At 43.8% G+C, this 15,513-nt stretch overlaps 1 protein-coding gene across 1 annotated transcript in view; it reads left to right on the plus strand.

Annotated features, from left to right (window-relative positions):
• kcnh3 (potassium voltage-gated channel, subfamily H (eag-related), member 3) overlaps window positions 1–15,513 on the plus strand; it is a 235,867-nt gene that overhangs the window by 204,620 nt on the left and 15,734 nt on the right. The window contains exon 11 of the mRNA XM_049593955.1: window positions 10,821–11,035. Coding sequence (XP_049449912.1) covers window positions 10,821–11,035 — 215 coding nt within the window. The remainder of the gene's footprint in view (window positions 1–10,820; window positions 11,036–15,513) is intronic.

A 15,513-nucleotide genomic window follows, 5' to 3' on the forward strand; every position in this document is an offset into this window, starting at 1 on the left:
GAAGTACGGACTGAGAGATCACCTCAGCTCAGTGATTACAGGTGAAATCATTTCACAGTGCTGAGCTCAGTTTCATCCAATCAGACCTGAGGAGTCACTTGATCTGGATTTGAGGGGAAATTAGGTTGATGAGGGAGACGGAGTAACGTGTGTGTGTGTGTGTGTGTGTGTGTGTGTGCGTGCGTGCGTGCGTGCGTGCGTGCGTGCGTGCGTGCGTGCGTGCGTGTGTATCACTCAACAACAGGGAAGGCAGGGCTGAGGGAGAGCTGATAAAGAGCTGTTGTTTGTGCTCTGCTGCTTTAAAGAGTTATCATCACCATGCTCAACACACACACACACACACACACACACACACACACACACACACACACACAGAGTCAAGGCCCCCACAGTGTTGAGCCTGTGAGCTAAACACAATAATCCTTCAATCCAGTGTGAATAGAGATGTAGGGAGTCGTGCTATCAGACCTCACATATGGCAGAGTAAAGACATCCAGAAAGAGACGGATGAATGAATGAACGAGGATGCACAAAGTATGAATACATGAGAGCTAGATGAGGGTGGGAAGCTCCTCATACATCAGTTGCAGATCACTGAGATTCTGCACAGTCTATACCCTGCTATAGTTTTTACATTAATATCTGTGGCAAACGCAGTACATCATCTCCAGGTCATCAAATACTTCGTCACACTCCGTGACATGTGATAAAGACGGCAACATCAACCTTTAGTATCTGCATGAGATGCACAGGGCTTTCAACAAACTCCAGTGTAAACCCATCCACAGCAACACGTTCCGCTGAGAGTAACTGGCGTATAAATAGTGAGAAAGTTTTCATTGAATGGGAGGGAGGTGGATGTGTCAAACAAAACTGGACTTCCACCCACAAGACCACAGTTTGTGTCCCGTGTGAAACCATTAGTCAGTGTTGTAACGAAACGCAGTTTATATACCAAATAGTTTTGTTGCCTAAACCTTACCTTGACCATGCATCACATGCTGCTACTTTGTCCCTTCCACATGTCCTTACGTTTAGTCAAGCGGCCACAGCGGCTTCCTGCTGCTGCAGTGATGGAAAATAATGACACAACCCTGCTTTTAAACGGTTCCTTTCACTTTATAAAACTCCCGAATGGCTCAGTTGACAAGTCAAAAGTGATACCACCTAGTGTCAAACAGAATTAAAATATCACTGAAGTACTTTGAGCACACAGATGCAGCTAATCAGACTGATATCATCGCATCGCCAAAGCCTGCAATCACCACGGACCTGTGGATGAAACTAAGAAGTTAACTACAGCGCTGCTAAACGGGTTGCAACTGACTGCAGAACAGTCAACATTATGGCAGACACGGGTCTAAGGGACGTCGTCAGGTTGACATGTTGTGACCAGGCATATGTCTTACTGTAACAGGGAGCATTAGTTTCAATCATACAGGACCTGTATTATCAGAGAAAGCAACTAAACTGAAACTCCTGAAATGTGCACAGTAAATTCATTTGATTCTTAATTAAGACACTCTGGTAAGAACTGCTTCACCTTGCTTATATGGACTTCAAAAGTGTTTTGAAATGCAAAATAATGGAATTTTAAACACGCGATTAAGAAAAATAATCATTTGACAGTCCTAGTTAGAACTGTGAGTCACACAGATACACTAAAAGTTGCAACGTGCATCACTATCAGACGCCAGAGGGGCGTGACAAGGCGCTGGTATTTGACAACCTGGGGAGAAGAACTGGCTGCACGTATTTAACAGTCAGTCACATCTTCATATCAATAAACCAGCCCAGTCACCAGGATAAAATTTTTGCATTGTACGTTTCTTCAAATCACGGACATGTTGCATTTGCACAACAAACATCAACATTTCTAAAGTGACATAGTTCTGATGACATATATATGAGCTGAGTTTATCATGCTGTGAGCAGGCGGCCAAGAAGCAGAACAGTGTTTGAGATCAGTTACATATTTCAGCTGTGTCCCTGGCGCCACAATCTGGATTATTTTAACGAGTTAAGGACATTTTTTGGCAACAAAACTAGGTATTTTGCAACAAGAGTTCAGGACATTTCCAGGAGTGCTTGTGGTGACCAAACCAGGTATTTTAATTTGAGGGTCATGTTATCAACAAACCAGCGTACGTGAATAACAGCCTGATTTTATACATGATGAAGACGCAGGAGAAGAGCTCTTATTAAGAGAAACCAAGCTGCCTCTGGCTCCTCTTTAGTTCGCACCCTGAGGGGGTATATGTTTATGTTTAGTGTGAGCACCAGTCGATCGATCTGACCACAGAGGTTGTACGTTTTGGCTGTTGCAGAAAGAGGCACTTAAATGTGCAATTTGAGATTTTTATAAAGTGTGGAGTGTCTGTGTGGCTCAACACATTGAACATCTGTAAATGGTGAGAACTTTCAAACGTCTTTTGAGCCACAAAGAGAAATATTTTTGTCCAAGTTTTGAGGAGCGTGATGTGAACTTGTATACAAAAGTGTGACGAGCAGCTCATCAGTTAGAAAAGATGGATTTTGTGGCATCGCACAGAAGATAAACTGTCGGCTTTCACACATTGAAATTGAGTTTTGATTTTTGGAATAACATGTAACTGTGTGAGGAAAACATTTGTGTGTGTGTGTGTGTGTGTGCGCACTGGCATTTATGAGATGGTGTGATCATATGTGCTCACTCACATCGGTCTCTGGAGACTGTGAAGGCGGTGTTGTGTTCCAGTGAAGTCTAATATTAAACAGGACTGATTTGCAGACAGTGTGTGGGAGGAACAACCAGAGAGTCATGCTCTGCACAGCCACAAATATCACAACTACCACCATCACATGACATGTCATCTCTGTGCTTTATTACAAGTCACACCTCATTTACTCCATTATATCCATTAATTAAAGAGACACTGGTGGTGTTTTTTTTTTCTGTCCTTTTGTTCTGCTCAATCTTTTCTAGTCTGATGTGACAGCTGCGCTCAGTCCTTCAAAGGAAAACAACAGGATCAGTCATTTCAGCAGGTGCCCCAAAACCACATGTTTACCACATGTTTACTTAAATGACAAAGCCCTCCAGTGACAGTGGTAATTATAGTGGGAACAAAAGAGGAAGTCAGGTGACACTGTAATGGAGCAAAAGCATATTTCCTCACTTACTACGAGTGTTGTCAAGTCAAGAAGATGTGCGGTATTTCTTGTGTCTGTCTGAAACTTCTTCAGCCGCTACAAAACAACGCAGGTGGTAAACAGAAAGTTTCTTTGTGATGCTTGGAGCATCGGTTTAAAAACTCATCAACACATATTATGATCAAGTGTAAGAGTCTAGATGAGGGCTCATGAAAAGTTCTGTGGTTGACCCTTAAATGGGATCAACTACAACAATTTACTTACTGACTTAAATCACTAATAACATGCCATCTGATACTTCACCCCCTGCAGGTATTGCGAAATGGTTCGGTCCATCTGACAGGTGTGCGATGTGCAGAACTCACAAGTGCAGCTGGTGTTAACGTTGAGTCGGACTGCTGCCTGATTAGTTAGGTCAGAATGTCACACCAAAATCAGGAGCTCCTCAAAGAAGTCAGAGTACAGAGAGAACAAGAAAATGAAAGCAGCAGAGAGACACTGACCTGATGTCTGACAAAAAATATGTGAAGACGCAGCAGGTATGACAGGCAGGTTTGAAGGTGAGAAGTGAGACGGACTAATATTAGCGAATAAAACCTGCTGTATGGAGCTCCATTTTAAAGCTACAGTAGAGACACTGGTATCATATCAAACTACAGGACCTGAGGCATCCATTGGTACTAACCATGTTCTGCTATCTTGTTGGAAAGGGGCCAAATAATGCTCCAAAGTTGCGGTAAATTTTGGCGAGGGAAAAAGGAACATTGTCATTTTTCAAAATGGTGTATTTAAATATTTCTGCATACTGAGGTTCCTAAACAGTCCTGATGTTACATACATTAAGTTTGACTGCAAAACTGAGAGCTGACAGCCATGTACTCTTTACACATATATATAAATATACACATAAAGATAAAGTAAAATAAGAATAAAAATAATCTACATATAAACAGTGTACACAATGAGTCGTCTCATCACTTTTTAAATAAGCTAGCAGAGGTTTTTATTAGCTTAATCTTTGCCTCACACTTGACTGTAATTTCAAACAGAGATGACTTTTTTTTTTTGTCATAATCGATTTTACGAAGATACACTTTGATTTTTGCTCCTTGCACTGCTGGCACAGCTTCAACTGCAGCTAGACTTCCTGCAGATTTTCAAATGACTTTTACTTGACCGTTGATAAATTCACTAACTGATGATCATAACATTATACTGGCAAATATGTACAACTAAATTGTGCTTAATTTAGGTGGACTAAATTATGTGCAACAACAAAAATCTATTCAGATATGGGGCCGGTATTTTGATATCAGTGTACCTGGCATCAAGAGATGTACAGTTCAAACTGGTTTACAAGGCAGACCACTAGTTTCTGTGTACAAAGGTATGAAGCTCATACGTGCCAACCTTCCTGATTTACTGAGGAGATCACTGTTTTTTATTGCCCTCTCCTGGTTATTTTCCCGGGGTCACAGTTCAGAATTTTTCCCAATTTATGACAACTTTTTTTTCATTTATTCGTTCATTCAAACCCTTGTCTAAGACTCAGGAAATTAATTTCAGTGGTGGTGAACATGAACAGAGACATTAAAAACAATCAATAAGCAAACAAAGAACCATCAGGCTCGCCAAGTAAAACGGAACTGAAATCAAAACAACAATAACAGTAATATATAATCACTAAAAGTAGAAATGCACCTTTTCACACCTTATCGTTATCACAACTGGTTTCTGCGACTCTCAAAGTTTACTGTTTTCACCTGGACAACGATGCTGCTTCGTCAGATGTTATATCGTCCCCTTCAGTGAATGAAAGACAGAAACAAACATTCATTCATTCATTCATCTTCTAACCGCTTCATCCTCTTGAGGGTCGCGGGGGGGCTGGAGCCTATCCCAGCTGACCAGAAACAAACATACTCAAGCAAATTTCAGTGTGCAGGAATCAACACAGTTATTACAGTTCATCCTGAGGGAAGTAAATGATGTTTTCTACTTTATTCCAAATGTTGCAGATCTGCAGCAAGAATCTGCTTAAACAGAGTGAATGGAGTTTACACAACAGCCGTCTCTTTAATGACTCTGGTAACATCAGAAGCTAATCCCCGTGTCGCTTCAGAGATTCACTTTTTTCCTGAGGTAGTTCTCTTTGCAGACACACCCAAATGTTTTAGGAATAAAATCTGAATCAATCAGTGCTCAGCAGTAAAAGTTAAAGACAACTGAACACTGAAAAGAACAGAACAAATTGTAAATTGTGTGGTCAGACACGATGTCGCACCTGTGACAACAGCTTAAAATAATTTCTTTAGTTGGCTGTCTCGCAGGCTGAAATCTAATTTCCTCTGGATGTGCTTCAGAGCCCTCGCAACACTAATCCAGCAAACGGGGCGAGCTTTCCCGAGGTGTGTTTGTGTGGATGTGTAACAGAGAAAGTCATAGACGGACAGATGAGGGAGGAAGGGGGAGGATTTCATGTGTGTATGTTTGCGCAGCGATGACAGATGTATACGTCTCAAAAGTCGGTTTCTCAAAAGGTCAAGGTGTATTGAATTAATGGTCTGTACCTGCGCGCCTGCATCTCCCTCTGTGTCCATCCGTGTGTGTGTGTGTGTGTGTGTGTGTGTGTGTGTGTGTGTGTGTGTGTGATGAAGTGGATTTATCTTCAAATGCCAAGCCCCCAGCCATATTTGATCTTGATCATGACACACACACACACACACACACACACACACACACATGCACATCAATAGAGGGAATGCAGTGCTGTGCTGGTATTAATAATGAATAGATTTTACATTATTAAAGCACCTTGATTATTAATGCTGAAGAGTGGATCGAGCAGAGCCTGCAGAGCACAGCGAGCTCTTCACATGGTTCAGCCCATCATGGCCTTTAACAAGAACCTGCATGTACAGCGTTCTTCTAGGAATGATACTGTGTCCGTGCTGATGTTAGAGCTGTTCATCTCCAGCTGATAGTCAGTCTGACCCAACAGTTAAAGTGCAGCTATGCATTAAGTCAATTACAGTCATGGCTGGAGACATTTTGCACATCATGCAGTGTTAAAGGGAAACTATTGTGCTCATTTGAAGGGTTCCTACTTGTATTTGGGTTTCTACTTTAACATATTTACCTGCTTTAATGTTCAAAGAACACTTTATTTTCTGTGCTGGAACACCTGTCTTCACTCTCTGAGATCTTCCATTTTAGCCTCTGTCTCTTTTAGCGCCCCCTCCCAAAAAAGCCCAGTCTGTTCTGATTGGTAGGGTCGGGTCAGTGTGAAAAATTTCAAACCGGTTTGATATTAGCCAAACACCAGAGCAACATACCAAAGTTCACCAGGTGTCCCACTTGACAAACAAGTGGAACCCTGATTTTGTGTTTAGATGGGCGGATACAGTTTCAGAGGTTAAAAAAACTCCCTACATTGCAGAGCCAATAGTAAATCTGCAGGGCGGTCCTTCGGTGGCTCGCTGAACTCTTGTGCTCGTAAACATAGTCCGACTGCGTTAAAAGTTTTAAACAAAGTTGCTGTAAGTCCTTCATTTCCACAATCTTGTGGACTGAGCACACATGAGCGCACATTTCCAGGAGGGCGTGTCCTTTTCAAAAATGCAAGAGGCGTTGCTTTGTTGCTGGCCATTTTCTCCGGTGTGTTAAGCACACTTTAGAAAGGAGTGTCCCCAGACTATCAGAAGGCGGAGATCTCTGATTGTCTGGAGGCGAGACTAAGCAATTCCTTACGTACAACACCAAGATGATGAGACAAACTTTAATCACTAACATTTTAAGGAAACCTTAAGGAGAAGACTTAGGGATGTTTTTCTGCAACCGATTTTATCTCAAGGAAACCTTAACTTGGACTTTGAGGAAAATCTTAACTTTAAGGTGCTTTGAGCAACTGACCATCTTATCTTACACACAGCTGTGAATGTAACATACAGAGCCAGGATTTTGGCTTCCAAATCATGTTAACTCGATCCTCTTTGAGAGTTGTTTAAAAAGAATCATTTGTTTTGAAGTCTGACATCACTAACCTGTAATATACACCGACCTGCCACAACATTAACCACAGGCGGGTGAAGTGAATCATTTTGATCATGTGAAACCTTTGATTTTCTCATTCATGTGGATTCCACTTTACATGCTCCACCCCACTCACTGTTGCAGAACTCAAGGTATCAACCTGACCTCCAAAGTCCCCAGATACCAATCTGATTGAGTAGCCATGGGACGTGATACCCCACCTCAGAACTCAAAGGACTCAAAGGATCCTCACCCAGCACCCCCAGAGGTCCTGTGTCCATGCCTAGATAAGTCAGAGTCCAATTCAAGGAGACCCACCCTGGATCAGGGGCACCTCTGGGGTATCAGCACGTCCCACAAATGCTTGATTAAATTGGCATCTGGGGAACTTGGAGGCCAGGGCGATGCCTTGAGTTCTTGGTCACGTTCTTTGGGTCATTCCTCAGCAGTTTTTGCAGTGTTGTGTGGTGCATTGTCACGCTTGGGGGCCACTGCCTTTAGGGAGTTGCCATGAAAGCGTGTACTTGGCCTGTAACAGTGTTTGGGTGGGTGGAGCATGTCAAGTGGCATCCACATGCCAGGGCCCAAGGTTTCCCAGCAAAACATTGCACTGTAACAACGTGATCAATATTATTCACTTCACCTGTCAGTGGTTTTATTGATTCGGCTGATCAGTGCGGCTGCTGTGCCACAATGTGAATATTTTCCCAACAAGTCATTTTTCATAAGAAGAATAGTGTTGCATGAAATATCAACTGAAACTTCACATTTATAACAGAGCAAGGACCAAAGAAACAACCTGTTAGTGCATACAGTATTAAAGGCTTAACATCTTTAACGTGGATAAAATGAACTCCTTTCATAAGCTGCCCTCATCTCTTTCACCTCCACTCACACACACAGATACAAACACTTGAAGCCGAGACAAATACACACTCTTAAATGTCACTTTCAAGTATTCACCTCCTGCTCAGTTTAACATTTTGCTGTGATTATAAGCCCAAGCTCTCCCCGACGCTCGCTGTCGCTCTTGGCTCTGTCGACACCCATCATCTGTGTGACAAAAGACAATTGGAGCTGAACTGTGTGGTGTGGGAATGAAAAAAGGAAGTGGAGGAGCAGAAGTGTGAGTGATGTGAATAAGATAAAGAGACAGACGGAGCATGTGAAGAGCCCATCGTGCCAAATTAAGTACAGCACAGATGGGGGAGATCAAGAGAAGAGGGTGCAGAGACAGCCGGATGTGGAGGTGGTAGGAGGTTTGGAGGAGAGTTTGAGGTCCATGTCTAATGGCTGCTAACATGGCGTGCTCCAAACTCCTGCTCGCCCTAACTATCACCTCCCCTCTCACTTTCTCACCCAACCCATCCATTTTGACTCAATCAGCCCATGCCAGTCCGCAGCCACCCCCACACTGTGTCCCTCTTCAATCTCACCTTTCTCTCCCTTGTTTCCTTCATTTTCTCACCCTCCCTCTTTGCAGTCCTCCTCCATACTCCATCACCCATTTTAGGTCCCTGGCCGACCCTGCCCTGCCTCCCTCCATCTTGCCTCTGTTTCTCTGCCTATTTTTCTCCAGCCCCCTCTTTCCTTTACTCGCTCCTCTGTTCTCAGCTGTGTGACTCTGCAGCCCTGAAGCAGTCTTTGTTTGACTTTTTCCCTTTTCTTTCCCAATACTGCCGCAGCTTTGTCTGTCAAACGCCTCACAAATGAATGTCGCCCATCATAAACTATAATGCATTTTCTGTTTGACATCACGCTGTGCGCTCAGTTAATAATCTTAATGAAAACACTGCATATGCATGCTGTATGGTCACATATTGTTGAAGAAGAAAGTGGGTGAATAATAAGCAGAGCAGCAGTGTTTGTTATCTTCAGTAACACCCCGGCTTTGTTTCTCCTACTGGTTTGGTTGTTCTGTGAAATGCCAACAGACAGCTCCTCTGCAACGCATTTCCTGACAAAACACAAAAATAATCCGTTCAAATATGATTACTGTAAAAGAAATTGTGGGTGGTGCCCAACATTATTCATCTGTACAGTGCAGTGGATTTGCATGAGTGGCTAAAGGAGAGCCAGAAGAAAACTTACTGCAGTGATGCTTTAAAAAAGAGCTAAAGGAGCAGTGTGTAAGATTTAGGAGGACTTAGTGGAGGTTTTTACCAGGAGCTGAATTATCCACAGAGGTCTCTTCCTCGCCAAAGCAAACAGACCAGGTGATTTAAAACACTGAATAAAAGAGTTTCATGTTACAAAATAGTGTTTAACCTGCGCTGTTTGACATGTCGGAGACCGGCCATTAACCCAGCGCCTGCTAATGTGTGCTCACCTTTTTTCCTCTGATAATTTAAGGGCCCGGACACACCAAACCAACAGTTGGCCGTTGGTCCATGTTGGGCCACTGGTGAGCGTCTGTCGACCTAGTCAGTGCAGTATGTCCCACACCTTGTTGGCCCCTGCCAGCTTTTTTTGTCTGATTCAGCATCAGCCCATCACTTAATGAAATCACTCTGTAGTTCAGCTCAGCACGAGTAGAGAAACAGAAGTGAGGAAAGTAAACAAAAAGCTAAAGTCCAGAGGGAGTGAGATCAAAACAAACTTGTTACAGAAGATTATCAGATTATTTTTCTTTATCCACTGTCGCACAGTAAATATGCTAAGTTCTGTCAATATTGGATCATGTTGTTAATGCACTAACTGGCTAATAGCATTAAGATCTTCCGGTGTCCCATTTGTGAATGATAAATACCGACGACCACCGCTTGTGTGGAGCGTTATTTCCTCTCACGCATGTGCAGAACCTACATGCTACTTTTGGCCGTCGGCTGTAGTCTTTTCTGGTGCATTCAGTGCAACTTTTTACAGAGATATAGTTAACATGAGGCAACGCAACAGTCGGCTTTTGTAGCCGCTAGTTTTCTGGAGTCAGGTTAGTGTGTCTGGGCCTTAAGATTCAGATGTTTAGGAGGTTTCTTCAAAGGTCTCTTCAGCTCCCTCAAATCTGTCAGAATCTTCAGCTCCTTTCAGCACTTTAACTTCCACTGATACTTCAGCTTCCACTTAAACCTCTTTAACTGCCATTTCAGCTTCTGTCAGTATTTTGACTATTTCAAACATTTAAATTGCCAATTTTCACCTGCAACCACAGCTTTTTCTTCAGAAATTTAGAATTCAGCCTTTTCTAATTTCAATATTCAGTCTGACGTGTCTTGTCATTCCCATCAGTGTCATTTTCAGTTGATGTTAAACCCCTGTTAGCTTTCTTAGGAGCATGTTTGTCATGTTTATCGAGGGGAGGTGAATTACAACAAGTAATAAGAGTTTAGAGATTAGAATACCTCTAATTTTACTAAGAATAACTCAGCTATCAACCATGCAACTGGCCAACTTTGACAATTGTGACAAAAATACAGCGATGGCCCTGGCCAAATGAATTCTTATGTACATTATACATACAGTCAACACGTTCTCCCAACTGTCTTTGTTGAAATGATATTCCTGTTCATTACCTAGACCGTCTGTCTTTGAATATCTGCAGCTCAAACAGTCTGTGTGTTTATTTCACCCACAGGTGGAGACAGTTGGTGGAAATACACCGTCTCTGATGTACTGGTTCAAAGACATTAATGTGTCTCTGTGTCTGTCTACATGTGCAGGTAAAGGAGATCTGATTGGCTCAGACTCCCTCACGAAGGAGCAGGTGATCAAGACCAACGCCAACGTCAAGGCCCTGACCTACTGCGACCTGCAGTACATCAGCCTCAAGGGCCTCCGTGAGGTCCTCCGACTCTACCCCGAGTACGCCCAGAAGTTTGTTAGCGAGATACAGCACGACCTCACGTATAATCTGCGAGAAGGCCACGGGGCTGACGTGAGTACGCACAGTCATGTAGAGTGCTGAAGGGCAGAGGGCAACACAGTGAATTTAAAGGGATAGTTCGGATTTTATCCACGTCAGTGTGTTACTTTCCCGTAGTCCCTTTCAGCAGTGTGCTGCTGTGGACAGAGGCAGCAGCAATGGACGCTATATTTCAAATAATTTCACTGCTTTAACTTGCTGTGCTCTCTTCAAAGCCAGACTTCATTGACAGTAACAATAATTTCAGCTCACAGAACATGAGAGTTGCTGGTCTACCTCTGCCTTGATTGGTTGGTTTGTTTGCATTAAGCCCAGTTCAGACCAAAGATTCACAGCGAGACCCTGTCTGTGGTCATTTTGACTTGACCAGCGGTAAAAGCAGCCACCGGCCATTTGAACAGCTGACCAGTCAGCTGGCTTGAGTCGAGCTCAGACTGTCCAATTCACTCGGCTGCTACTTTTCTCTGCAACGTTCTAAAATAGCTTCGTCTTGTTGTGAATCTTTGGTCTGTTCTGGGTTTTATGCCGTGACTCTTGTGAATCCAAACTAATCCTTTAAACATCAAAATCACACAAGAACACAAACTAACTGATCGAGGCGGCAGCAGACGAGCAGCTCCTGTGTTTTGTGCGGTGAAATGACTGCAAAGAGTCTGGAGGCTTTGACGAGAGCAATAACAGCTTCAGCTCTCCATTGGAAAGGGGAAGTCTGATGGCAAAGTAAAGTGGTGAAAACATTCTAAATACTGCATATACACAAATTAACATTGACTGTTTGGGTGGCTAAAGTAGGTTTTGTTGCTGCCCCCGTCCACAGCAGTACATGGCTTAGCTTTCATGTCAGTAATCCAGCCTCCATTTCCAAACTGGGGCGTGTCAGCTGACATCTACTGTATGTAATACATGGACTATGGACGAGTACCTCATGCAGCCTCACTTCAAACGCTGTGAACTAACTATTCTTTTAAGAGTTGTGACTGGGTTGCTTGGGTTGGATTTGTGTGTTTTTATTTTTGCAAGCCCTCATGCCTCAAATTGCCCCTTAAAGGACAAATATTTTTAATTGACTTGAACAGATTAGACTGCCCCCTTGTGGTGATGATTTTGCCAGCAGATGGGGTCGGAGTTGTTGGGTTGTTTTAGTCAGAATTAGAAGGTAGAGGCCAAATTTGAACAAAACATTTTAATGCTACAAATCACATACATCTAGGCTTATGTACATATTAACCCGTCTTCATCCAATGCTGAGCACTCAGAAGGAATATGAGTAGTTGTGCAGTTTGAAGTGGTATTTAGAGACTAATGTAGCTAAAGGTTGGGACTGCGTCAACAGAAATGGTCCTTTAAATGGTGAAAGAAAGGTGTGCAGGTGCATAAAGACTGTTCATGGGAGTATTTATTAATACACAAAGGCAAAGCCGACTGCATGCGACGACAGCAGCATCGGTTTTGTGATATAATGGGATAGAGAAATATGTTTATATGTAACAATAAAAGCCTCTTGTAAAAACATGATCATTTGGTATCCAGTAACGAGGAAAATATCTTATATCTAATATCTAATATGTTATTCTAGAGGAATGATCTAGCAAAAACAAGAAAAGTCTCTCATAAAAAGAAACTCAGCAACATCCTGCGGCATACCACCCATCAGATCAGTCCCACCCATCCGTGTGCAGCCATCAAAGTGCAAATTATAAATGGCATTTCGTTTGGTGCTAATGGGCAGCCTGAGCGACACCTTAAGAGGGGTCTTGTGGATAAAAGCTATGCGTGACCTCTCCACCACTGCTACTGTAACACACAGATCTCTGCACACATCACAATTTCTCCTAACTATTGCCATCAAACACACACACACACACACACACACAGCCTGCGCCTCTGGCTGGTGCAGCAGCAGCAGCAGAGGGAGCGAAACACCGGGACAAGAATAGCTCAGTGCTGCTGTTTGAAGCTGTCCTGCTGCTAAAAATAGTGCAGGGGGGAAGCACGGGCTGTCCCTGACTGGCTGTGTCCCCCGCAGCTGCTGCTAAGATTGGATCCTGCTCGATATAAATAGCTCAGCCAGCCGAGGAGAAGAGAAACGAGGAGGAGGAGGAGGAGGAGGAGAGACGAAGGGGAGGGGGCTCATTTTCTGTTCTCTTCAGTTCCTCCTTTTCCACTGCAGTGCCATGTGTTTCTCCCGGTTACGGCACGCTTACTGCAGAGTGTGAGCGGGGTGCAAATGTGTGCACATATCAGCGTGTGTCTGTAGCAGCATCGAGAAGATGCACGAGTCCAGATGCACAAGCTGCTGCCCGTATCTTTGATCCGCGCTGCAGATGTCCATCCTGGTTATGTATGCTGATCCCTTCTGGTACCAGCAACACAGGAGAGTGTGTATGCATATGTATGTTAGACAAGACTGCTGGAAAATGGGGGAAAAGCCTGCAGGTACCCAGCACCTCCCTGCTCAGTAAACATACTGCAAGAGGCAATCCCAAAGGATGAATGAGAATGTTTATAGCAGGGAAAAAGACGTGTCGGCCGCTGCAGACCTGATGAAAAATACAAGAAAGGATGATGAAGAGGAGATGGGAAGTAGGGATTGAAACGTTGAGGTACCAAATGTGGAAATGGTTTGCAAAGCGAGAAAGAAGGCAGAAGTTTTTGTCTGAAAAAGACGAGGAAGCAAAAGATCCATCATCGAAGTGATGGTTACTTCGGGCGGCCTTCCCTGCTGATTCACAGGCTGCACATTGACTGTCATGACCCCGCAGCCTCAGGCGAAACAATGCAATGTGCAGAAACAACCAGTCAGCTGGGTGCTCTGAGCTGTGCTACAGAGAGAGGGGGGCATTACAGCATGTTTGAGTACCCCGTGTTCTTGTGCTGTTCAATCTCTGCAGCAGAAACATGACGGCAACATCGTGCCTGCACCTGCACATACTGTACAAACACTGCACTCACACTGCTGCAGCAGAAACCAGAAAAAAAGAGCACTTTGTTCATTCTTGTCCTTGCGAGCACACACAGAGCTCACATACATCCTCACATGTGCATGCCCGCTCCCAGACTCCTGCATGACTCCATCACACATACATGACTGCAAACTTCAGCACACCCACACGTTCACACACAGACAAGCACACGCCGACACGCGGCAAGTGCACACTTATCACGCCCCCGCATCGCACAGCGCTCCTCGGTTTCCTCCAGAGCTGGGAGCTAATATTAGAACAAGGGAGCTAAAAATAAATTACGGTGGCACAGGAGGGGGGAGTAGAAGAGGGGGGAGGCTGAGAGGAGGGCAGTGGGGGAGGAGGACGAAGAGAGCGAGTATGCTGAGCAGGCAGAGATGGAGGGAGAGGAGAGACTTGATTAAAGGAGCAGGGGGAGAGTGGAGGGGCGTTGGCTTGTCTGCATGATGAGGAATGAAATACATTCATTACTCACTGCACCAGTCATTCTGTGTCAGGGCACGAGTTATGTTTTTATTTTGAAGCCGGTGGAGGAGAATGGCAATTTGTCATGTGATCCCTTGATGAAGTAAATGAATTAGTTTGAAGGTGGAGGTAAAGTCAAACTCAATGTCACTGATTTTAGACACAGCACACACGCAGGAAAGACTCTTCCTCACTCTTATTATTTCATTGTTGTATTTTAGAAGCTACCATAGAGGATCTCAGTTTACTGGGAACATGGGAGATTTAATGGCCACTCTGCTCCTACACACAAATTATTTACTCTTACTTATTATTCCTCATTATAATACTGGTAGTGTGAGAGAGCATTAAAGAAAGAAAATTCTGTCACAAAATCATATTAAAGATCTAAAAGATCTGGTGACTGTGGAGGCCATTGGAGTACAGTGAAGTCATTGTCATGTTTGAGATGATGTGAGCTTTGTGACATGGTGCGTTATCCTGCTGGAAGTAGCCATCAGAAGATGGGTACACTGTGGTCATAAAGGGATGGACACGCTCAGCAACAATACTCAGGTAGGCTGTGGTGTTTAAACCATGCTCAGTTGGTACTAAGAAAATCTCCCCCACACCATTACACCACCAGCAGCAGCAGCAGCAGCAGCCTGAAGCGTTGATACAAGGCAGGATGGATCCATGCTTCCATCTGAATGTGGTTTTTCCAATCTTCTATTGTCCAGTTTTGGTGAGAAAACCCGTGTGAATTGTAGCCTCAGTTTCCTGTTGTTAGCTGACAGGAGTGGCACCTGGTGTGGTCTTCTGCTGCTGTAGCCCATCTGCTTCAAGGTTGGACAAGGTGTTGTTGCTTCAGAGATGCTCTTCTGCACACCTTGGTTGGAACCAGTGCTTATTTGACTTCCTGTTGCCTTTCTATCATCTTGAACCAGTCTGGCCATTCTCCTCTGACCTCTGGCATCAACAAGGCATTTTGGCTCACTGGATATTTGCTCTTTTTGGGACCATCCTCTGTAAACCCTAGAGATGGTTGTGCTGAAAATCCCAGTAGATCAGTAGTTTCTTAAA

The sequence above is a fragment of the Epinephelus fuscoguttatus genome, linkage group LG13 (genome assembly GCF_011397635.1).
Source record: "Epinephelus fuscoguttatus linkage group LG13, E.fuscoguttatus.final_Chr_v1".
In the NCBI taxonomy this organism is placed as follows: Eukaryota; Metazoa; Chordata; class Actinopteri; order Perciformes; family Serranidae; genus Epinephelus; species Epinephelus fuscoguttatus.